The following is a 24,378-nucleotide window of genomic DNA, read 5'->3' as shown; positions in this document are numbered from 1 at the left end:
AATTACTAAGTCATGTGCAAAAAAAATTACTTTTGGTTTTGAAAAATGAATTGAGTTTTAAATAAATATTTATTAAAATCTTTTTTACATTAAACTATCAATTGCTCATTTTCACTACACACAACCTTTATTGTTCAAAACTTTAAGTTTATCATGCTTACTTTCTACATTAATTTAGCAAAATTTCAAGTTTGCAGTGTTTCTCATTCTACTTTCTACATTAATTTAACAAAATTTCAAGTTTGCAGTGTTTCTCATTCTACTTTCTACATTAGTTTAGCAAAATTCCAAGTTTGCAGTGTTACTCTATTCTACTTTCTACATTAATTTAGCAAAAATTTCAAGTTTGCAGTGTTACTCTATTCTACTTTCTACATTAATTTAGCAAAATTCCCAGTTTGCAGTGTTTCTCTATTCTACTTTTTACATTAATTTAACAAAATTTCAAGTTTGTAGTATTACTCTATTCTATTTTCTACATTAATTTAGCAAAATTCCTAGTTTCCACTGTTCCTCCATTTTACCTTCTACATTAATTTAGGAAAATTCCAAGTTTGCACTGTTCCTCCATTTTAATTTCCACATTAATTTAACAAAATCAAGTTTGCAGTGTTCCTCCATATTAATTTCTACATTAATTTAGCAAAATTCCAAGTTTCCAGTGTTCCTACCTTTTACATTAATTGTTAAACCTTCATGTTTGATTTGTGACTCTATTTTGCTTTAAACATTAATTGAAAAAAAGTTATCTTTTCTTTGTGACTTTTCCGTTTATACGGCTTTATATGAAGACGACTTTCGATTTCAATTTTTATTTATATCGAGCAATTAAGCATCATGAATGCACAATAAAATGAAAACAAAAAGAAACTCTCAATGTAAAAAAAGCTTCTCTATTTTTATTTGTAATCCGAAAGAAGCTTTTTAAAAAGTCGCCTTCATTATATTGATATTATCGCCTACCACCGTACATTAATCATAAAAAATGGGGTTTGTTTTGCTTTGTGACTCTAATTTGCTTTATACATTAACATTAATCGATCAAAAATCTTCTTGATTCTATTTTACTTTAAACATTGAATATACTTTACGTATTGTTTTAAAATCTAAATTTGCTTCGTTACTCTATTTTACTTTATACATTAAATGTTTAAAAATTTAGGTTTTGTGTGTTACTCTTTTTTACTTTATTGTCCTAATTGTTCAAAAATCTGAGTTTGCTGCGTTACTCTTTTCTACTTTTTATCTAAATTTTTCAAAGGTCTGGTTTTGCTGCGTTACTCAATCTTACTTCATATCTTGATTTGTCAAGTCTAAGTCACACATGACAAATTTGGGTTTAGAGTTTCACTTAAAATAACACCCAAATTTTTTTTTGAAAATTGAAAGTAAAGGATTTTAAAACATGCATTAAACAAATTTGATGAGTAGCCGTTTTTAAAAAATTGGGGTATGAAATATTGGCCAAATAAGATCCTAGTTTGTCAGGACGCAAAGCTGCAAAAAGGTGGTAATCATCGAATCTGTCAAGTTTACAGTAAAAATTACAAAAATAGACTCAAAATATTTTTTATTTTAAGAACAGTACGTTTTCTTATGTTTGGCCCATTTGAACTATTTGAATTTAATTAAATTTAAAAAAAAGATCCTAGTTTGCCAGGACTGAAAACTGCAAAAAGGTGATAATCATCGAATCCATTACATAAAAATTACATAAAAAATAAAGAAAGTAAACCCAAAATTTTTTTTATTCTGAAGGGAGTTGGTGATCTAACATTAATCTCTCCGGATTATATTTTCAGTAATATGTAAAATATCATGATTAAAAAATGGTTCTTGCTTAAAATGAAATAACTGTTGTCACCAAACCCTAAACCAACTACAGAATAAAAAATAAACTAATCTAAGTTTGTTGTGTTACTTTATTTTACTTTACATCTTAATTGTTCAAATTTCTAAGTTTGCAGTGTTTCTCTATTTTACTTTATATATTCAAGATGTTCAAAGTTTGCTGTTTTATTCTATTTTACAATTTGTCTTATTTATTCAAAATTCCGTGTTTGCTTTGTCACTCAGTTTTACTTTATATATTAATTGTTAAAAAAAAACTAGGTTTGCTGGGTTACTTTCTTTTACTTTATATCTTACTAGTTGAAAAATTCAAGTCCATTGATTGACTTTATACATCAATTGTTGAAAATTAAAGTTCAAGTTTTGACTATCTACGTTAATTCACGTCTTAATTGTTCAAGAATCTAAGTTTGCTGCGTTACTCTTTTTTTACTTCACATCTTAATCTTTAAAAGGTGTAGCTTTACATTACTCAATTTTACATAATATCTTAATTTTTCAATATCTATTTTACTTTATTAAAGATTCACTATTTTCTATTCATTATTATCTATTCATTGAATCTAAGTCTGCTTTTTTTCTCTTCCCAATTTTACTCAATATATTAGTTGTTTGCTGTGTTACTCTATATTACTCAATACATTAATTGTTCAAAAATCCTAAACTTTCTTCTACCGTAAAATTTAGATCACGTGTTCAAAAATAACTTCAAAACACGATATCTATAAATCTAAAGTAGTTATCTCTGTTTGCATGTTTGTTTGTTTGTATGTCCGATCATAACTCAGGGATTTCAATTATAATTTTGAAGGTAAAATTCTAAATTTTTAGAATCCAAATTATGGTTTTATTTGAATTTCGTATCAAATTCCTTTTATTTTAGAAAGAGTCTCCATGTTCAACGTCACGAACTCGCGGGATTTTCCTTAAGAAAATAAGTAACAAAACAACCTATATTTAGACACTTTCTCCAGTTACAATAAACACAACAACAACAACGTTCAGAATAGATCACAATGTACAAAAATAATAAAATCTTGGAAATTAATTTAATGAACTTCAGATTTGTGCAAAGCTAACAAGTTGGTAGGATCGTGTAGCTTGAAAAATTGCTTTTATAAATTTTTGTTTGCGGGAACGTTTTAAAGGAAAAATTTTCAAGATTAATGCTGGATTGGTTTTTAGGCAAATTGGATTGATCTAAATATGTTCTTAAGACAAAAATTTAGTTTAATCCTAGTTCTGATAAATTCATAGGGTGTCAATGTAGACACATTTCAGGAAGCATTAAAGTACATAAATAAGCTTTAAACACATAACATCCATGAACTTTTCACATTTACAAGGATATTTTTAGGTTTATTTTAAACACGTCAGAAGGAATTTGGAACTGTTAAATAAGCAAATGATAGAATGAAGATTCCCTAATCCCTAAACTTAAATCTGTCATAGTAAAATAAAACTAGAAATAACAGGTTGATAGGAACTGGAATTCCGATGGCAAAATTTGATCTCAGGAAATTCTAAATCTCAAAGCAAGGGTCGTGCATTGAATAATGTGGAAGTAAGAACTGAGGTGACTCAGATGGATAAGAATTGAAGATGGATGAGGAATGAGATGCTGATACGGGTTGATTTTATATATTTTCTTTTAGTTTTCTTTTTTCGTTTCTTCCTTGTTCTCTTGTTCCAGCTCGGGGTTGTCGGCGTACTTGAACATGGATTTGATATCGCCACGAACCAGGGCAAGAAGAAGGGGTACTCCTGAAAATAGACAATTCAACAATTTAAATTAATGTAGCAGATTTCAATAAAATAGATTAGGTCATGAAAGTAGTGATCAAATTAAAAACATACAGGTACTAAGTAGATTACATTATTACATACAAGTATGCGTCCTACTCCTGAAAGCAGATGGTTGCAAACAAGAAGCAGAGTTGCTTATTAAAGTAGACGATTACAAGTAAGTAATAGGGGTACTCCGAAAAGTATATGATTGCAAAAAAGTAGCAATGGTACTCCTAAAAGAATATGATTACACATAAGTAGGAGGGTTACTCCTAAAAGTATATGTTTACAAAATTAGCCGAGGAGCTTATGAAAGAAGTAATTATGATGTTAGGTACTTTCCCAAAGACTTTTTCCCAACCGACAACTTCCCAAGGGTATTTTCCCAAGGGTATTTTCCCAAGCGACAACTTCCTGAGGGTATTTTCCCATGTGGCTACTTCCCAACTATGCAATTTCCCGAGCGACAACTTATATAAGTATCAGAGGTACAGGGTGTCCCACATCATATTAGATCGTCAATCGGTCTAATTTACGATTTTCGGGACTAATCAGAAAAATTAAGAAGAATAAATTATTTTGAAAAATTGAATAAACCTAATACAAGAATTTTCTTGCGGAAAATTCTAGTTTTTTTTCGAGTAATATGTGTTTATTTTGGCGTTAAAGCTTGGAGATAATCTAACATGATATGGGACAGACTGTACTACTGAAGTATACAGTTACATAACACTATTTTTCATTTATTGTCTTTAATATATATTTTTCTTCAACTTTACTAACCTAGACAGGCTGGTACAAGGTAGAGAAGTGCAGGTTGTGCATGCTTGTACACGTGCATAACAAATATTGTCATCAGCAGGCCAGAGATATAAGCTGAAGTAATAATAACAATAATAAAATTAGAGACACAAAAATGATCTTACTGAAGTAAAGCTATAGTTGTTTCTTTTTTATGAAGTAAAGGACCTCACTAGTCTCCTGGAGTTTGTAATAACTCTTGTAATAATAGAGATAAATGGTGCTAACTTTGCACCTATATTCTTTTAATCCTAAATATTTATATATATAAATACCTGTTTTGGGCCAAATACCCCCCTTTCTACGCCCCTGATCAAGAAAAAAAAAATTTGAAATTTTTTTATGCCCCTTATGAATTAAAAGAATATAGGTGCAAAGTTAGCACCATTTATCTCTATTATTACAAGAGTTATTACAAACTCCAGGAGACTAGTGAGGTCCTTTATCTTATAAAAAACGCAGTCCATATATGTACCCCTCAAACTGAAAACTATGGTTTGTCTTAATTTTTGGGCAAATCATTACAAGAAGTATGTTCAAAGTATAAAATAAACAAAAAGTTCACAAATCAAAACCATGGCCACCGACCTGTCAAATTCAGAACGATGCATTTTTCAGATTTCGTCAAATATGATTTATGGTTTTCTTGAAACACGTCAGATGCAGAATATCAAGATTCAAGATGGATATTAGATTCCAATATTGCCATTTTATAGATTACATGAATCTGCACTCAGGTTACTAATAAAGGGATTGCTCGTGAAAAATAAGATGGGTATTGAGAACAGATTTCAGAATGAATCAAAATTTAATTCGTTCTGTGAAGATAATTCAGATATATCGTTTTATAGACACTGTGTTGTCTGGATTAAATATTTAAAACTGAATTTATGCAATAAATGTTGTTATTCAGAATCAGAGCTAATAAACAAAAAATACTCCGCTTACTGCTTAGGATATGTTTCATTTCATCCAGACCCTGGATCCGCCCTTTTAAAAATTGATCCGGATCTAGCTCCTAAATAATTGTTTCCCCCCGATATTTCCTCCTTTTTCTCTAATTTTTATGAAGAAACTTCATTATCATGCGATGACATTGTTATGAGAAATTTTTGATGGGATGGTTGATATTTTGCCATATTTTTATGGATCCGGATCAAGGAAGCTAAACTTTTGTGGATACAATGGATGATCCCAAGCACTAAAAGACTATATTTTTGAATGAAATAACTCCCCCCCAAAAAAAACACCTAAAATTCTTTACTTGTGTCGACAAACGACAAATTTAGCTATTTCATTAACCTAACCTCAAAACTATAGCAGTCAAGATTAAAATTAAAATTTTCATTGCTTATCTTAAAAAATTGTTCTAAAAAAGAAAAAGAATAGTTTATACAAAAGTCATTTTCATGCAAACGTCGATCTACGATTACTCCTGCATTTAGATAGAATATTGTATTACCTAGGTAGGTTGCGTAGAAGTAGAAATGAGATTTCCTGTTGAGACTATGATCGTATCTGAGAAGGAGAGCTATAAATATTCCCGGGATAACGATATCCCCCAACCCGAGCATAGCGAAGTTGGTGGCGTTCAATCCGTTCTCCATCAGGTCCTAACATAACAACAATCATAATCTACTAGTTAGAGTACCCGGCGTTGTCCAGGTCTTTTTGTTATTATTCATAATCACTGTTATTAGTAATTATACGCAATTAGTAAATGGACTCGAACTATGACTTGCAAATTTAACTTAAATACACAAAAAATCTTTAATTTTATATTTAATGCTGTAATTAAAAACCTGTGGGAAGACTAGTTTGATAGGAGCCTCGAAGGATTTAGCGACTGTGACCATAACATCAGTTCCAAACACCCAGAAGATATCGTAGAAGAAGAGACCACTCAGGAGAATACAGCCGGTAGCAACGTTGTTCAAGTGGAGGAGCTCAACGCCGTTCACTGCAAACGCTAGTCCGAGTAGATTGTTTGCAAGCCAGTGTTTTTTCAATATATACCAGACACCAACACCAGAGCAGAGGGCAACACAAATCTTAACAGTTCTTAGCTAAAGAGAGTGTCAAGTTCTAAAGGGATCCTTTTTTTCCCACCATCGAAATTATGAAATTTAGATAATTTTTGCACGAGGGGGGGGGGGGACTTGAACTATGATTTATTTTACCAGATCATGAGTATTGAACTCGTAGTCTAGAACAGATTCCTTGGCGTCTCCCTCTCCCTGGTCGAACCGTAGATGGAAGGGAATAACGGGGAGAGCGCCGGGGATCAGCTTAAGGATGATGGGAGACATCATGTGAGACAAGGCGAAGATGCCCAACACGAAGAAGTAGAAGGTGAGAAGGAGGTTGATGTATTCTTTACCGAACACCTGCAAATTATGATTTTAATTCTAAATTGATAAATTAATTATTAAAGCTCTTATTTTTGCAAAATCGTTTTAGAAATCTGTGAAAAGCTAAAAAAATATAACACAACCGAGATCTTGATCCACCCCTTAAAGTTATATCTAATCATTTTCTTTTTTTAGTATGTATTTTACTACGTCTTCTTTCCCTTTAACACAATTTTTTCATCCTTATTTTTTTTCATATCAGTATGTAGTATTTTATTTATATTATGCAATTCTTAAAAATGAAAACCTAAAATTAATTCTAAACCTAGCCGTTTTTATTACCCCACTGAAAAAAAAATGGTTTGTGGAAAATAACCCTTCTTTATCTGCGACGCTAATAGCATTAGTTTCGACTGATGTATGTAATTTCTCGTCAGTGCGTAATACCATAATTTATTATTTCTAAATAAGCCTATCGTCTAAAACAATGTTGCAAACCGACGGTGCAAAGCCCTTGCAGCATGTTTATTAGATTTTTCTTCGGTTCTTGAATATTACGAGTCCATTTCAGGTGCACAGCTTTTTTTCTTCTAAAACCTCATTTTAATACTCTCTCAACTTTAGTTGAACATTGAACATAATCTACCGGTCTATCCTTATTTTTTTTATTATTTTCTTATTTTTTTTTATCTTTTTAAATTAATTATTTTTCCGCCCTTTTGCGCCCTCAAATAAGCACTTTTTAAGCCATGCTGATTTAAACATTGTTTTTGGTCAGAACATTATTTTATTTTAATCGCTGTTATTTTCTCAATTTTTGCTGCTCCAGTTACATGTTTGATTGTTATTTTGATCTAAACATTTATTAAAATAACTAATAATGATAAGAATAATAAATAGATTTGAATATGTATCGGATTATTTCCGAGCTTTAACACCGTACCAGCATGCATAAACATTGAGCAATGCTAAAAATACATATTGCATGAAATTTATATTTCCTTTATGATTCAAGTTACAAACTTTTTATTTTAACCCAAAAATCCCAATATGACGAGGACACCCTCTGTAGGTTATACCTGGAAGACGATGTAAAGTCCGAACAGTGCACAAGACGCAATAATCGGGAACATCATTGCGTCTTTCTGCGTCATGGTCTCAGGCTGCTCACCGGTTTTAACCTAGAAACAATATTTGTTTATTAACATATTTTGACCATTCATAATCATCTCACAGTTATTTCAATCAATTAATCAACTTTCCATCAAATGGTTGATTTTTTTTGCTTTGATGACATAGCTCCTGCCAAGTCTTCCTAACAATCAGTAATATCAGGAATAAGATCTGAAAGCCCCCCCCCCCCCCCCGTGTTTGAGAACCCAGACTAATCAGTTGACAACTATTGGGATAATTCTGTCAACCTACTGCTCTTCAATCTAATTGTGCCTAGCTTTGACAATTTTATCTAGTCGAGTTTAAAGCTTGTAATATCATAGATCTACTATATTTGGCTGCGAAGATAAAGAATTAGAAAATTAAGAATTTAAGACAAGTAATCAATTTCTTTTTTCATTAAGGTGTTCCAAAAACAATTTAATTCCAACTGTATTTTAGACAGGTTTACAGTTTGGGGATCAAATATTGTTTAAGCTAAAAAGGACAATTTGAGTCTGTTTGAAAGCAAATTTTGTGAAGACTGATGTTACCTTAAAAAAAATGGAAAGGATGCCGTAATTATTATTTCTTGTCGTAAACAGTCCACATGGATTAGGATTGTTTGGGTGGTTCTGAGGTCACTGACGTCTATTTTAGCGTCCATAAACCCAGAAAAAAGGGACAAAGGTCAAATATAAAAATCACTGCTTAGGATCCATTTAATTTTGATGCGGATCCGGATCCTGGATCCGCACTGGAAAAAATGGATCCGGATACGAATCCAGGTCATTTACTTAATTTTTTAACAAAAAATAATGATTAATTTTTTTGTTTTATTTTTTCGTTTATTTTTATCCTAAAACTTGATGAACCATTCAGAAATGATGACATTTTTATAATCTCTCTTTTTTAAAAATTTAAAATTTGGGTTTAAGGAGTAAAAAAGTTTTTTTTTTGAAGTTTTTGGTTGATCCGCATATTTTAGCGGATCCGGATCCAGGAAGCCAAAATCTTGCGGGTCCAACGGATTCGGATCCTAAGCACTGATAAAAATGGTGGCCAGGGACCTGAGCTACAATATAATCTTGATCTGTGTGATGATTGAAACTAGAGGCTGCGTAAGATTTTTAGGGCAAAATTCAACCTGAACACAAAATGCTGTTCCATTACTAGGATTTTGAAAGACACCAAACCAAATCTTACATATTTGTGGAATAGATTTTTAGTTTTTTTTTTGTAGCTTTATTCCGACTTGAAGGGAAAATATATTGGTTTTTAATTTCTTTTTTTTAAGAAGGGGGGTTGGGTACATTTTTTTACCAGATTTTCTTGTTGATCTCTATGAGACTTAACAGATCTATAGGATCCAATGAAGATTGGAAACAGAGCCATGAGAACCAAACTACCGTAGGCGATCATCATGCCTTCAGGGGTAGCTGGAACCTTAGTAGCTGTTCCATTCAATGCTTCAGCAACTGCCTCAACAACCGACTCTCCTGCTGCCTCCTAAACGATGCAAATTTAAAGTTATGATCAGTTTTGAAAAGGTCAAAAAAGACGTGGCTTGGTTATAGTATATTTTCTTTAAAACTCTGACTCTTCAAGGATACAAGTATTATTTCGATTTTATTTGGATGAATTGGGTTAAAATAAATGTGATTTAAGTGATAATACATGGATTAAGGATTGGACTGAGTATCAAAGAGAAGAATAACTTGATTTTCATTTACCCTAACAATCTTCCAAACTAGTCCCCCCCCCCTCCCGTTCATTCACAGATTCTAGAACACCGATCGCAAAGTTTGACAGGACTAAAACCCTATTGGGGTCCGTCCTAGTATACGATTTTTGGACCCCCCCGCCCCCTCCTATCAATTTTGTACATGACCACTTATTTTTCAGCATATTATTATTTATTTTTATTATTTAGGATTAGGTTAGGTTAAGACACTTTCTGGACCGAGCGCTGTGGCTAGGACAGGCTATGGGGCCGAGCGCCGTGGCCACATGGTCAATTATATTCATGTCTTACATATAAGATCCATGTACAAAATTGATAGGAGGGGGGAGGGTCCAAAAATCGTATATTAGGAAATTACCCCCTATTGCAAGATAATGGTGGAGGGGGACAAGTTCTTAATTGTATATGATTGGTCACACCAGAGCATTACATTTTAAAAGTTAAATTGATAAAATATAATCTTTCTCAATTATATGAATTTGGTTAGGTTAACGAAAACTTTGTGGGTCCGTCCTAGAGAACGATTTTTGGACCCTCCCCCCCTTCCTATCAATTTTTTACATTTACTTNGTCTTGACCTAACCTAAATAAATACTAATTTAATTGAAAATCGTTGAAAGTTCATGTACAAAATTGATAGGAGAGGGGGGGGGGGTCCAAAAATCGTTATCTAGGAAATTACCAAATTTGTGACCAACTTTAAAGATAAAGACCTGTTCGTAAACTTAGGGATTTGAAATAATAAAATATTGAACCTTGTCCCATTTTTTTATTTTCAAAAGATGGTATAATTTACTCGATATACTAAACAAATCGTATTCATAAGAGCTGTGAAATCACAGAGCATAGCTTTCATCCAACATTAATTCAAGTAAAAAAATGATTCCCATTGGCCATTGCCAACCCATTTTCAATCTTTGCTGAACACAAGATAATAAAAAGGATAAAAACTTACCACGGCTTCAGTTATCACTTCTTCTGACATATTTAAGCTCTAAGTATTTAGAACTATCTCTGAAAGATTAACACTGTTATAGCACATGACACACAACAACATTAAAAATAACGTTGAAATATAAATATAAAATAGTTGAAGATACAAACTGCGTATCAACCAAAACAAAAATATTTGGATTAAAGAGGAAAAAAGTAATCAGTTTTTCACTTTAACTCCACGTATGTGAACAGGTAGGGAAGAAGAATACACGTCACTCCACCGGGGGAGAGAGGGGGGAGGAGGGAGGAGAGACCGGAGGGAATTTTGTAGACAACGTTTTGAAAAATTAAATTTTACTTTCTGATAAAAAATCCAGAGTAAAAGAAAAACAAAAATATTCAATTATTTTTTAATTTAAAGTTTTCTAATTGATGATCTACAAAATGGGATCATAAAAATGTATTTAAAAAATTCTAATTTGAATTCCCGAAAAATGTTTTTTAAAGAAATTTAAAGATTACAAATGACGACATTTTTAGTTTTATGAATACACCCCCTTTATATTGTCTGCTGGTGGAAATGTACTGTGGCAACGTTAAAACAAAAACAAAATAAATATAGAAGTGAAAGGTTTACATTGAAACTAGTCTGAAACCGTGATGTGATAATTTTGTGTGGTAAATGTTATATTTTTAAATTTATTTAAAGAACCTTATTTGATAAGCAGAATTTGAGGTGAATAATTTTCGTATTGTTGCTAGAACAAAATGTTTCATAATTATGATTTGTTTTTCGCCTCTCATCACGCTCGTAATGTTAAAACTTTTTAACTACAGGGTGTCCCAAAAACATGGGAATTCAGTGACGAATTCGATATCGTCTTTTCAAATAATTCTTTGATTTAGTATCGTGATACCTACTGAGAAAGTTGTAATCTGTAAGAGTTTCGTCTGCCATGTTCACATTTTGTTTGTTTATGTTTTGACTGCACACGGTTGTACTTAGTAAAACAAGAAAATTGCAGTATTACAAACAGAGTAAACTTGTCCGTCTTCACTGTTCATCTTGCGGGGACATTATAGACACATCTTTTCAGTCTTTTACCCTTTCCATAAAATAAATTCTAGCAGACCTAATAAAATTATGGCTGTTGAAATTAGGTATTACAATGCTAATTCATAACAAAGACGATATCGAATTCGTCAATGAATTCCCATGTTTTTTGGGACACCCTGTATATAAAACCCAGTTTGTCATTTCATACTGTACACCATTTTTATTGCGAAACCCGACATTTCTCACAATATTCTATTGCTTTTTATGCTAAACTACAATTTTAAGCAATTTTGATAAAACCCTTCACCCTCAGTCCGTCCAGTGACTATAATGATTAATTACATACATGATGATTCACAAACGAATTTATTGATAATTAAGTTGTTGCTAATTTGCTCCATGACTTTTTTTCGTGAGTTCTTCTTTTAAAGTCATAAATACATTATTTAGCATTGTAAAGTCAAGGATTCAGGAGACGCAAGATCAAAAAGTGATAAATGTTACAATCGTGACAATGAGTGTCAGGTATTGATACGAATAATATAATTCACGTTTTTAAAACTGCTTCAGTGTTCACAGTAATTTCGTTCAGGTAAACTTTTTCAAAAAAATCATAACTGTAGGAGCTTATTTATTTTTAATAAAGAACCCATAACATTTTTTAAATATTTTTTTTTCACAAACCTCACAAATTGGAATCTTTTTTTTGGAACATAACCAAGTTTGTTTAACAATTCATATGAAAAATTATAACGATCATTTTTCTTATAAAATTTTTAGTTTTCATAATCTTGCCCCTACTCCCCCCACCTGACTAAAATCCTGAATACATGTCTGAGAAAAAGATGATTTTTAAATTCCCGCGTTTTTATGAAATGAAATGTTTATATTCAAATTTGTATAACATACTAATATAATGGTTACAGATCTTCATTTTTAAATATGATTTTACATCTTGTCCCAAAATCAGAATATGTTTTAAAACGCATAAAAAGTATAGAAAATAGCGATGACTATAGTACACTGACATTTGAATTTTTCCTCTAAAAATGTAGTCTAAACTATTTTTCATAAAATTCTGCAGACAGTTTTTACTTTTCGGCCTAAATTGAAAGATAGTTATAAAAGATAACATTGTTCTTTGACCCAAACTTGACAACTCAGTGTCAGATCTGGGTCAAATGACCATTTGGAAATATATTCCTCTGGAATTCTCAAGACGTAATTTCAAGCGACCCTCCATGTATTTAGTGGCATGTTCGATGAGTTCGATGGTACCCTTTAAACCATTAAAAGGCATCACTTTTTGGACACAAAAAGGATGAAATAACTACATAATTTTCACCCTTCACAGAAAGGTTTCAAGAGTACCGTTGTACGTCGGACAAGCCACACTTACCACAAATGTAGGGTCACTCAAAATTTCATTTGAAAACTCCCGAAACTGGAAAACGGTTTTTTTTAAACTTTTCAAAATGAATAAAAATTATTTTTTCAAAGAATACACATAAAGGAATTATTGTCATCTTCTCTCCTTCGCCATTTAGAAATGTTGCAGAAAATTTGGTTTATTCATCTTTTCATTCTATCATAATTCAAGATCATAAATATTTGATGTATTTTTTTGCTATTTGAAACCATAAAATTAAGTTTCCACTTAATGTTTTTTTTTTCAAATCTGTAGTTTTCCAATTTTTCCAATTTCTCAGATTTTTGCTGAGCCTTTTGGAAATAAAAAAAAAACCTTGAATGTTTGAAAACAAAACAATAAAACGATGCTCTACACTATGTATGACGTAGGACTATTGAATATGGTGTTCTCCAATATCTTCTCATTTATGTATTTTTCATGATGAGAAAACACAATGAGAGCGTTGATTAGATATGCTTCTAAACATACCTCCAAATAATGTTAATTTATATTTTTGTTTGTTGATCATAAACTATAGATAATATCAGTCTTTTGTCTGATATATGATGAAATATGAATTGTATCAGTTCTTTCATCTCGGACAGTTTTCTAATATGTAAAAATGTCAATAAACAATAAATAATAAAATGTGTCTCCTAGAATAGATGTTCAAAATCTCCTAGTATAGATATCCAATATCTCCTTGAAGATATTCAATATCTCCTAGTATAGATATCCAATATCTCCTAGAATAGATGTTCAAAATCTCCTAGTATAGATATCCAATATCTCCTAGAAGATATTCAATATCTCCTAGTATAGAAATCCAATATCTCCTAGAATAGATGTTCAAAATCTCCTAGTATTGATATACAATGTCTCCTAGAAGATATTCAATATCTCCTAGTATAGATATCCAATATCTCCTAGAATATATATCCAATATCTCCTAGAATAGATATCCAATAGATATGTAATTTTTCCCTGAAAAAGCTATCCTTTTATTCCCTGTAATAGATATCCTATTATTCCCTAAAATAGATATCCTATTAATCCCTGGAACAGATATCCTATTTATCTCTGGAATACATATTCTATTAATCCCTGGAATAGATATCCTATTAATCCCTGGAATAGATATCCTTTTATTCCCTGTACTAGATATCCTATTATTCCCTTTGAATAGATAACTAATTATTCCCTTTGAATAGATATCTAATGATTCCCTTTGAATAGATATCTAATTATTCCCTTTGAATATATATCTAATTATTCCCTTTGAATAGATATCTAATTATTCCCTTTGAATAGATATCTAATTATTCCCTTTGAATAGATAACTAATTATTCCCTTTGAATAGATATCTAATTATTCCCTTTGAATAGATATCTAATTATTCCCTTTGAATAGATAACTAATTATTCCCTTTGAATAGATATCTAATTATTCCCTTTGAATAGATATCTAATTATTCCCTTTGAATAGATACAAAATTATTTCCTTGATGTTTGTTTGTTTACTAGAACTGGAGGTTAAAACTAGGAAAAAATGTCCTTAAAATGTAAACTCCGGAATTCATAGAAAAGATTTTACAATGTTGAATGCGGAATATTCTGGTCTTGTTTAAGCATGGGAATTAAGAGAATTCCTATAGTTTATAAATGACAAAGAGTGTATCGAAATAAAAACTTAAAAAAGCGTTATGAGAAAAATAAGTGAGGTCTGCATTCTTTGTATCTTTGACGGAGAAATTAAACTTGTAAACGATTTCGTTGTTATTTAATAGACTAGAATCTGGACAGATTTCAATTTCATAGTATCTCCGTCAATTTTGAAGGTGAAAATATGATAAACCACATTTTGGAATTCCCATGACTAGTAGTTCTAATACATGTTTTAACTGTAATACTACAAAAATTGTGTTCACGTAAAAATGCCATGCGGAACAAAGACGAGAGATAAGTTAATTAATGCCAATGTTTATTGGGACACTCTGTACCATACAAACATGCTGTATAATTCAAGTTTATAATATTCTTTTCAAATATTTTCTTTTCATCCACATTCTAAAATTGAGTCTTGACTCTTCACCCATATCTTTAAATTGAGTCTTGACTCTTCACCCATATCTTTAAATTGAGTCTAGCGTAATTTCAAGTGATTAGTCATTTAAAGAGGGTTAGCAATTTAGCATTAGCAATTGTACCTAACCTTCGCCTCACATAAAAAGATAAGATCATAAATGTTTTATCCTAAAATTTAAATATTAAATTCAAATTTAATAATTCAATAGAATTCATCACTTTTTAGATAGAAAAACAACGTTATCTTCCTCATTGTTGCTCAGATAAAGGAGTTAAGGTTGTGAATCGGACAGGCAGTTCTTTAATTAGGAAGTCAATTTACGTTTGGTCTAAAGCCTCACTAAAATTGATTCTAGTTTCTTATCAGCAAAGGTCTTTATCCTAGGTCAAAGTTCAGCTGAGGTCAGCTAAGGTCTTCATCCTACCCTGAAATTGAGGTTAGCTGAGTCTTCATCCTATCCTGTAATTGAGGTTAGCTAAGTCTTCATCCTACCCTGAAATTGAGGTTAGCTGAGTCTTCATCCTATCCTGTAATTGAGGTTAGCTAAGTCTTCATCCTACCCTGAAGTTGAGGTTAGCTAAGTCTTCATCCTACCCTGAAGTTGAGGTTAGCTAAGTCTTCATCCTACCCTGAAATTAAGGTTTGCAGCTAAGGTCTTCATCCGTCTCAGAAATTGAGGTTAGCTAAGGTCTCTATCGATGTATCTTGAAATTGCGGCCGGAAAGGGGCTTAATTTTACTCTGAAAATGAGGCCAGCCAAGGTCTTAATTCTACCCTGAAATTGAGGTCAGCCAAGGTCTTAATTCTACCCTGAAATTGAGGTCAGTCAAGTTTTCATCCTACCCTGAAATTGAGGTCACCAAAGGTCTTGATCCGACCTCGAAATTGAGGTCAGCTAAGGTCTTTATCGTATCCTGAAATTGAGGTCAAATGAGGTCTTCATCCTTCCCCGAAATTGAGGTCAGATGAGGTATTCATCCATCCCCGAAATGAAGGTTAGCTAAGGTTTCATCCTACCCTGAAATTGGGGTTAGATGAGGTCTTTATCCTACCCTGAAATTGAGGTTAGATTAGGTATTCATCCATCCTCAAAATTGAGGTCAGCTAAGTCTTCATCCATCCTCAAAATTGAGGTCAGATGAGGTCTGCATCCTATTCTGAAAAATGGAGGTAGAACTTCTCGTTTTGAGGTCAGCTGAGACGGTGTCGTGGATTGCTTGAAGAAAACATTTCATTAGAAAACAGACAAACCTGCAACTCATACCATTTATCTTCGTTCTTCTAAACTATCCTAATCCTTTCCTTCTCTCTGCTTTAAACTTCTCTATCCGTATATTTTATTAATTCTTATTCTGCTTTTGGTTTCCATCTTTCTTTTTCTACGTTTTTCTTTTAGTCATTGCTCTTTTCCATCTTTCTAATTAATTCATATTCTTCCTTATTTCCTAACTCTTTCTTATTTATCTTTCATTGTTTCCTAATTTTATTAATTTAGTTAATTTAGTTCTGATTAGTATATTAACATATTACTAATATTTCAACTTTAAATATTGTTGAAATATCTGACTAATTGTCATTTATGTAAAGTTGGTTCTACACATATTCATCCCTGAAATGTATGTAAGTATTGTTGAAGGGGAAAATATTCAGCCTGATTGTAGTCCAGCCTCGTGAGGGTTTATATCCTCTGAGGCAGGGTAGAGAGCTGCCTCCGACCTCCTCTCTCTGGTTTAGTGTAGAACCAGACCTGGAGCTAACTCATGTTTCTCCGACCTTAACCTTTATACATGTCGCCTTATACATACACAGTTTTTAGTCACCAACGGTTCAATCAGCAAAAGATAATTTTATATAATTAGTATTGGTCTTAGTAATGTTTATTCACAAAACAATTAGAGTTCAAACTAAACTGTCATAAGTTTTTTCAAGGGTATAAGTTCCATATTGGAGAGAAACTGCTCAGCTGATCAGAGTTTATGTAGGATATATTATAATATCAGAGCATATGATACAGAACTATTAGAAATACTGATAAGATGGTAAAAGGGGACTAGTTTTAAACATAACTATTGTGGACATTAGTGGACGCTAACTAGAGGAAATTAGCGCATACTAGAGGATACTAGAGTATACTAGAGGATACTAGAGGATACTAGAGGATATTAGAGGATACTAGAGGATACTAAAGGATACTAGAGGATACTAGAGGATGCTAGAGGATACTAGAGGATACTAAAGGATACTAGAGGATACTAAAGGATACTAGAGGATACTATAGGATACTATAGAGGATACTAGAGGATACTAGAGGATACTAGGATACTAGAGGACACTAAAAAATACTAGAGAATACTAGAGGATACTAGAGGATACTAGAGGACACTAAAAGATACTAGAGAATACTATAGGATGATGATACCAGAGGATACTAGAGGATACTAAAGGATACTAGAGGATACTAGAGGATACTAAAGGATACTAGAGGATACTAGTGGATACTAGAGGATATTAGAGGATACTAGAGGATACTAGGATACTAGAGGACACTAAAAGATACTAGAGAATACTAGAGGATACTAGAGGATACTATAGATGATACCAGAGGATACTTGAGGATACTAAAGGATACTAAAGGATACTAAAGGATACTAGAGGATATTAGAGGATACTAGAGGATACTAGAGGATACTAGAGGATACTAGGATACTAGAGGATACTAGAGGATACTAGAGGATAATAGAGGATAATAGAGGATAATAGAGGATACTAGAGGATACTAAAGGATATTAGAGGATACTAGAGGATACAAGAGAATATTAGAGGATACTAGAGGATACTAGAGGATACTAGGATACTAGAGGACACTAAAAGATACTAGAGAATACTATAGGATACTATAGATGATACCAGAGGATACTTGAGGGTACTTGGGGATACTTGAATATTGTAGGGAATAGTGAATACTAACTAATGAAGAAATTAATGATTGCAATTATGGAAGGTTTGAATCTACAGGTGTGAGACTGTCTAGTGTCTAGTGTAGGAGTATTGAATAATCTATATTGATATAACACTTGCACTTATCTTTCACAAATAAAACATACACAATACATATTACATATATTATATTTACCATTTTAGCTTTCTTTAAAAATAAGCTAAACATTTACTTCACAAGTTTAATTCTCTCGAAACAGATAATTTATTATTATTTTCATTGCTAGACATATATTATATTTACCATTTTAGCTTTCTTGCTAGTTTGTTTAATGAACTAAATATTACTGGGTTGTAAAATCGAATATAAAATATTGAATTGTTTTGAATTAGATTTTATATTAATGGATTGTATAATGGAGTTTATATTACTGGATTTTATAATGAAGTTTATATTAATGGATTGTACAGTGGAGAATATATCATTTGATTGTAAATATCATTTAATATTACTGGGTTGTAAAATGGAATATAAGAAATTGGATTATATAATATTAGAGCTATATTAATGGATTGTATAATGGAGTTTACATTAATGGATTGTATAATGGAGTTTATTTTAGTGGATTGTGTATTGGAGTTGACATTAGTGGACTGTGTAATGGAGTTGACATTAATAGATTATATAGAGGAGTTTATATTAGTGAATTGTATAATGGAGTTTATATAAGTGGATTGTATAATCGAGTTTATTTTGGTGGATTGTGTAATGGAGTTGACATTAGTGGACTGTGTAATGGAGTTTACATTAATAGATTGTATAGTGGAGTTTATATTAGTGGATTGTATAATGGAATTTATATCACTGGATTGTATATTGAAGTTTATATTAATGGATTGTATAACGGAGTTTATAATAGTGGATTGTTTAATGGAGTTTACATTAGTGGATTATTAATGGAGTTTATATTAGTGGATTGTATAATGAAATTTATATTACTGGATTGTATGATGAAGTTTAAATTAGTGGATTGTATAATGGAGTTTGAATTAATGGATTGTGTAATGAAGTTATATTAATGGATTGTATAGTGGAGTTTATATAAATGGATTGTAGAATGGAGTTTATATTAGTGGATTGTATAGTGGAGTTTATATTATAGTGGATTGTGCAATGGAGTTGACATTAGTTTTTTCCAAGTAGGCGAGAAAAAAAACCTTTTTATAATCCTTAATTAAACAGTTTTCTGCCTGTCATTAGCAGACCTGAGGCCTCTAATTAGTTTTATTATCCTGGTCGTCCAATTATAAATTCACCCTCTACTAATTAATAGCCAACATTTTTTTTAGGCTTTTAACGAATCTTTAAATACCATTTAAAGCTATTTTGTAAAGGTATCCGAAATGGGTATCCTATATTTGAAGAAAATATAGATTGATTTAAATATGAAGTTTTTCATTTTGAAATTTGGCCCGGGAAAAAATTAACGTTTAAATTTTTTTTGTTTTGGGTAGGATAAGTTTCCCTAACTGGGTTCTCTTTAAAATTTGAATACAGGGTGTTCCACGAGACATCTACTTTAACATATATGATTATTAAAACAATAACCTCACAATTCTCCTTGTCCTCACATTTCAAAAATGTGGTCTGCCTTTTTTGTGCTGTCAGTATTACCGGAGATATTTAGAATTTTGTTCAGATTTAAATTTTATTAAATAAAACCAAAATTGTCGAAATCTGAACGAAATTCTTCATATTTCCGGTAATATTGAACGCAGACCACATTTTGGAAATGCCAAGATTAGAAATATTTTGTGATTATTAACTGTAGAATTTTACTTTTAAAATTGGGTGGACAAAAAATTCCACAGATTTTTTCAACGATCAAAGACAGCCTTCAATTCGTCTTACTGCTGTCATGTACTGTACATTGCTGGTTTTATCCATAATCTTAATAAATTAGTCTAAATTAACTATTTTCTCATTAAAACGACTTAAAGAATATTTCTCTGAACTCCTTACTGCTGCTAGCTCTTAAGTAATTACTTGCATTTTGTTTTGAAAGGAAAAAAATACTTGCGCATCTCTTGCTTATAAGAAACAGGGGAGAAATTCACAGGAATAAACACTTTTTGAGTCAGAAAAACGACATTATCTTCCACATTTTTGATCAGATTAAGGATTTAATGGTACCGTTGATAATTGGACATACATTTATATCTTTGCATTCAGTTTCACTTGAAATTACGCTTACAGTCCATTTAATGCTAGAACATATAGACCTCTCCTCTACATAAAATATATTTAATGCTAAAACATATAGACGTCTCCTCTACATAAAATATATCTAATGCTAAAACATATAGATGTTTTTAAATTCTAACTCTCCTCTATAAAAACTATACTCACGCCCACATGAAAACAATGTTTTTCAACTGTTTTTTTCCTGAAGAAAACGTTATATATCCGTTTAATTTTTATGCTAAGAATGTCTGGCTGCGTGTTTAATATATTAAAGTTCAGTTTGCTGTATGCTAGATCTTCCTTTAGTTAAATTAGAAACAGTCAATGTTTATTTCATTAATTTCTATCTTTATTTACATCTATAGTGGTTTGTGGTTAATTAAAAAACAGCAGTTCTTTTACAACCTATATACAGTACAAAAAAAGCTTGAGTTTTGTCAATTTTTTTATGCGTCTATATTAGATAGGTCAGACATATTCATAGAAGGGCTCCTGAGCCTATAAAGTATGGCCTTTCGTTTTTTTTATCTTCTTCATGTAACAGGTAAAAGAATTTAATTCCAGGTTAAAAAAATATGGTATTAATTGCTTAAAGTATGTAATTAGTAAGAACAGACAGTATTGTACAATATTGTACAATACTGATGACCTAGAGCTAGCTAAGAGTAGTCTTATTCTTCTTAGTCTTATTCTTCTTAGTCTTCCATAAAATTTTTCATAGTGCATACAGTGATAACCAGAAAACAATGGAATAGGAAGACGACATTATAGAAATACTTAAGTTTATTTGATCTTGTTACAAAGCAAAAAGTTCTACTTAACACTTATTAATCACCAAATTAGATAATGGGTCTGTTTACACTGCACAACTGCTGTTTCTCATGCTCATTGGACTTTCTAAAGTTATAACTTGAGTCTAAAAATCGTTTACATATTTCAGAGTTTTCTGGTTTATAATATTAATATTTCAGATTCTTGAATGCTTCAGTAAGTTTCAAGAAGATCAACTAGAAGAAAAATGAAAACGGCAAAAGGTTAGCTAAGCTCATTAATTGCTTAAATCTCCCCCGACCCTTTTCATTCCACATACAGCACTTGCCCAAACAAGTAGAATTAAACACCACAAAGTTCTTTATTACTTAAATTAAGACGGTTTAGAGGTTTAGAAACAAACTAAAGTTTAATGTATAAATTAAGGAAGCTTTCTACCAGTTTAAGATTAACCCTGGAGCGGGCCTGCAATCTCGAGGATATTATGAATGAGCGGAAATAAAAAATGTCTAGTCTGAAGATGAAGAAATTCCCAACAATAAAGGTAACTTTTAATCAATCAATGGTTTTATGTTTTTATCGTGGTCATTCATTTTGTTCTTGTTGGAGTGATTTTTTTCTTTTCATAGTTTTCTGGTTATTTTAGACCTTGTTGAAGTTTTTTCATGATCTTACTATTTTTTGTTTCACTTTCTAAAGGTTTTTACTTTTTTACTTTTTTACTTGTCTTTTTCTTAACTTTGTTGGTTTCCTTTTTATGTATCATCTGTTGTTTTTTGCCTTTATCGTTCGATATTTTTAATTCATTAGATTAAAATAATATTTTATATTTAGGGTGTGTTTGAGAATATCAGGGGAAGTGTGAGCAGTGGAGAGAAATCTGGTAGGTTTGATGTTTAAACAGTGTTGGAGTAATCCGAAGAAGTTTTAAAGAGAAAAAATGTATTACGTTTCCAAGACTTAAAACAATATCTTGCGGGAACTTTTAAAACACAATAATTTCCTAGGGGAAGGGAAATCTATAAACAATTGTACAATATACAAAACTTAAAGAGGCGTTATTTTAAGTAGCCTTGCAAGTATACATTACATACATGTTAGATTCCCGACGGTATCATTAAAAGCTTTTTCGGATCAAGTATAAATTATATATCATTATTTAACTTTAAAACTGAATATTTTCAATTGTGGTTTCTCTACAAAAATGACTTGCGCATTTATGCTGCAGGAAAACATTTCGAATCAGACTTTTCAAGCTAGAAAAATGACATTATCTTTAGCATTGTTAATCAGAAACGGTTTCAGTGTACTGGACTTACCACTCTTTCAATGCAATTACGTGAACAGCCCTTTTAAGTATCTTTTTCAGCCAAAATTTGTCGAAAGAACCCTTGGTTGAGTAAAACTGATAAATTAAAGAAAAAGTAGTTGACAATATTATCGTCTTTTGAGATGAACATGCGCAAATTTTTTATTATAACTTTGCAGAGCGGGTTGTTATTTTACTTAATTATCCCAAGGTACGTTAAGTAACTTAATGTTCCTCTGTTGGGTTGGGTCATGGGTCGGTAATCTTGGTCAAAAGGCGGTAAAATACTTTATTTGTATGTATTCCAGTGGATATAAAAAAAAAACACCTTTTTTGTTCACTGAAATTGTACAAAAATAAAAAATGTGATATGCTTTTTGTCGCAGAGAAAAAATAATTTTTTTTTAAATTGAAGAGTTTAAAAATCCAACAACAAAATACTAGCGTGTTAAAAACATTATTTATATTTTTGTTCGAAACAAAAGTTTTTCATAATTAACATGTTTTGCTAATATTTATTTTTTTCTTTCCTCCAACTTTTGCTCCATAAAAATTTTTTTTTATCATAAGCCAAAACATTTATTAAATTGAAATTTAAACGATCATTCAGTTGTAACTAAAAAATGTGGAATGATTGTTGTCCTCGTGCTTTTCTTTATATAAGAACAGCCGCTAAGGAGTTTTTAGTTTGTTATTGTTTATTGTCACTCATATTTTAATTATTTGTGCATTTATAGAAAAATTGAATATTTTTCAATATGTATTTTTAAAAACTGAAAGTGAAGTTTCTTGCCTGTTAAAAGGCTCCTAACATGATTTAAAACATGTTTTTATTTGTTTTTATTTATTTCATTATTTTTTTTTGTGTTCAAAAGGAAATTAGTTTTTCGGGTTTTCAAAAAAATGCCTTTAATTGTGTTTTTTCTTGGTTTTTGTATTTTTTGTTTTCTTTAGTTGGTATTATTTTCAGCCACATCCTGGTTTACTTCCTTATTTAGTTCTAGCCATCCTGATGGTAAGATGCTATTTTTGTTTTTATTTTTTTTAATTTTTTTCAAATATTTTTATATTTCTTTCTTTTAAAACTAGAGAGTTGAGAAAGATTTGTTCAGGAATCCCAGCTCGGTTAGAGAGTGAGATAATCGAGGCTCTAGTCCCAGACTATTTCCGGTTGGAGAAAACCAGTCTGCATGGGTTCCCATTTAAACCAACTGCCGCGGCATTTGATCCTGTTCAAAAGGTTCTCGCTATTGGGAATAGGTATGTCGTCTTCCATATTTCAAACAGTGTACACTCTAATTTGTAGGCAATTAGAACACTATTTTAGAGATAAACACACGGATAACTTTGCCCTCAGGTGCGCTCCTATTGTATATAAAAAAATTTTATTTTGCATTTTTATAGATATATTTGATAATATTATTTCATATAGTCAATATGTCCGTATTACGTCACCAGAACTTCAGCCAATGGCAGTGCAGTAGACTGGTCACGTTACTTTCGTCTGTATCAAGCAAGTTCTGGTGACGTAATACAGAGTATACGGACTATATGTAATAATATTATCAATTTTATCTATTAAAAATGCAAAATAAAAATTAAAAAATTATAACTGGAGCAAACCTGAGATTCTCAGGCTCCCCTGGGATATAATCGTTTTCATCGATTGGTTGCGTATTTGCTGAAAAATGATCTATTTAAACCTACTACTTTAATACAAAATTGTATATTTATGAATTTTTTTATAATTTTGGTACAGTTTTATATCAATTTCTTGAGACAGGAACATCAGATAGGCGACTTATTTGTATCGTTCAACGTTCATCCTATACCCCTTTTCATTTTTCCTTTACAGTCCCTTAAGCAAAAAAATTAAAAAAATTGAATAAAAAAAAATTAAATTAGATCAATATTTTCAATTTGTTCTAATAGTTTTATT

At 31.2% G+C, this 24,378-nt stretch overlaps 2 protein-coding genes across 2 annotated transcripts in view; one reads left to right on the top strand and one right to left on the bottom strand.

Moving 5' to 3' along the window:
• Positions 1–2,790: 2,790 nt before the first annotated feature.
• LOC111709163 (minor histocompatibility antigen H13) lies at positions 2,791–10,746 on the bottom strand. The gene is made up of 8 exons (XM_023482771.1): positions 10,643–10,746; positions 9,267–9,452; positions 7,871–7,972; positions 6,621–6,827; positions 6,243–6,491; positions 5,903–6,053; positions 4,423–4,515; positions 2,791–3,615 (listed from the first exon to the last, which is right to left on the bottom strand). The coding sequence occupies exons 1-8, from the start codon at positions 10,670–10,672 to the stop codon at positions 3,503–3,505; spliced, it is 1,131 nt and encodes a 376-aa protein (XP_023338539.1). The 5' UTR covers positions 10,673–10,746; the 3' UTR covers positions 2,791–3,502.
• Positions 10,747–12,177: 1,431 nt separating this feature from the next.
• Positions 12,178–24,378, top strand: part of LOC111709161 (syntaxin-binding protein 5) — a 46,594-nt gene continuing 34,393 nt past the window's right edge. Inside the window, exons 1-6 of the mRNA XM_023482769.1 lie at positions 12,178–12,205; positions 21,331–21,393; positions 21,572–21,674; positions 21,965–22,013; positions 23,410–23,454; positions 23,552–23,699. Of these exons, the coding sequence (XP_023338537.1) occupies positions 21,636–21,674; positions 21,965–22,013; positions 23,410–23,454; positions 23,552–23,699 (281 nt within the window). The 5' untranslated portion in view covers positions 12,178–12,205; positions 21,331–21,393; positions 21,572–21,635. The remainder of the gene's footprint in view (positions 12,206–21,330; positions 21,394–21,571; positions 21,675–21,964; positions 22,014–23,409; positions 23,455–23,551; positions 23,700–24,378) is intronic.

Source organism: Eurytemora carolleeae, unplaced genomic scaffold (genome assembly GCF_000591075.1).
Source record: "Eurytemora carolleeae unplaced genomic scaffold, Eaff_2.0 scaffold942, whole genome shotgun sequence".
Taxonomy (NCBI): domain Eukaryota; kingdom Metazoa; phylum Arthropoda; class Copepoda; order Calanoida; family Temoridae; genus Eurytemora; species Eurytemora carolleeae.
The sequence above is the reverse complement of the archived record's forward strand: the minus strand, read 5'-3'. Positions and strand labels throughout refer to the sequence as shown.

Excerpts from the sequence above, each read along its gene's own strand:
- LOC111709163 (XM_023482771.1), bottom strand. The coding sequence starts at position 10,672 with ATGTCAGAAGAAGTGATAACTGAAGCCGTG. Across the intron at positions 9,453-10,642 it reads AAGTGATAACTGAAGCCGTG|GAGGCAGCAGGAGAGTCGGT; the intron begins GTAAGTTTTTAT and ends TGCATCGTTTAG. Across the intron at positions 6,492-6,620 it reads AGTTCAATACTCATGATCTG|ATTTGTGTTGCCCTCTGCTC; the intron begins GTAAAATAAATC and ends AGAACTGTTAAG.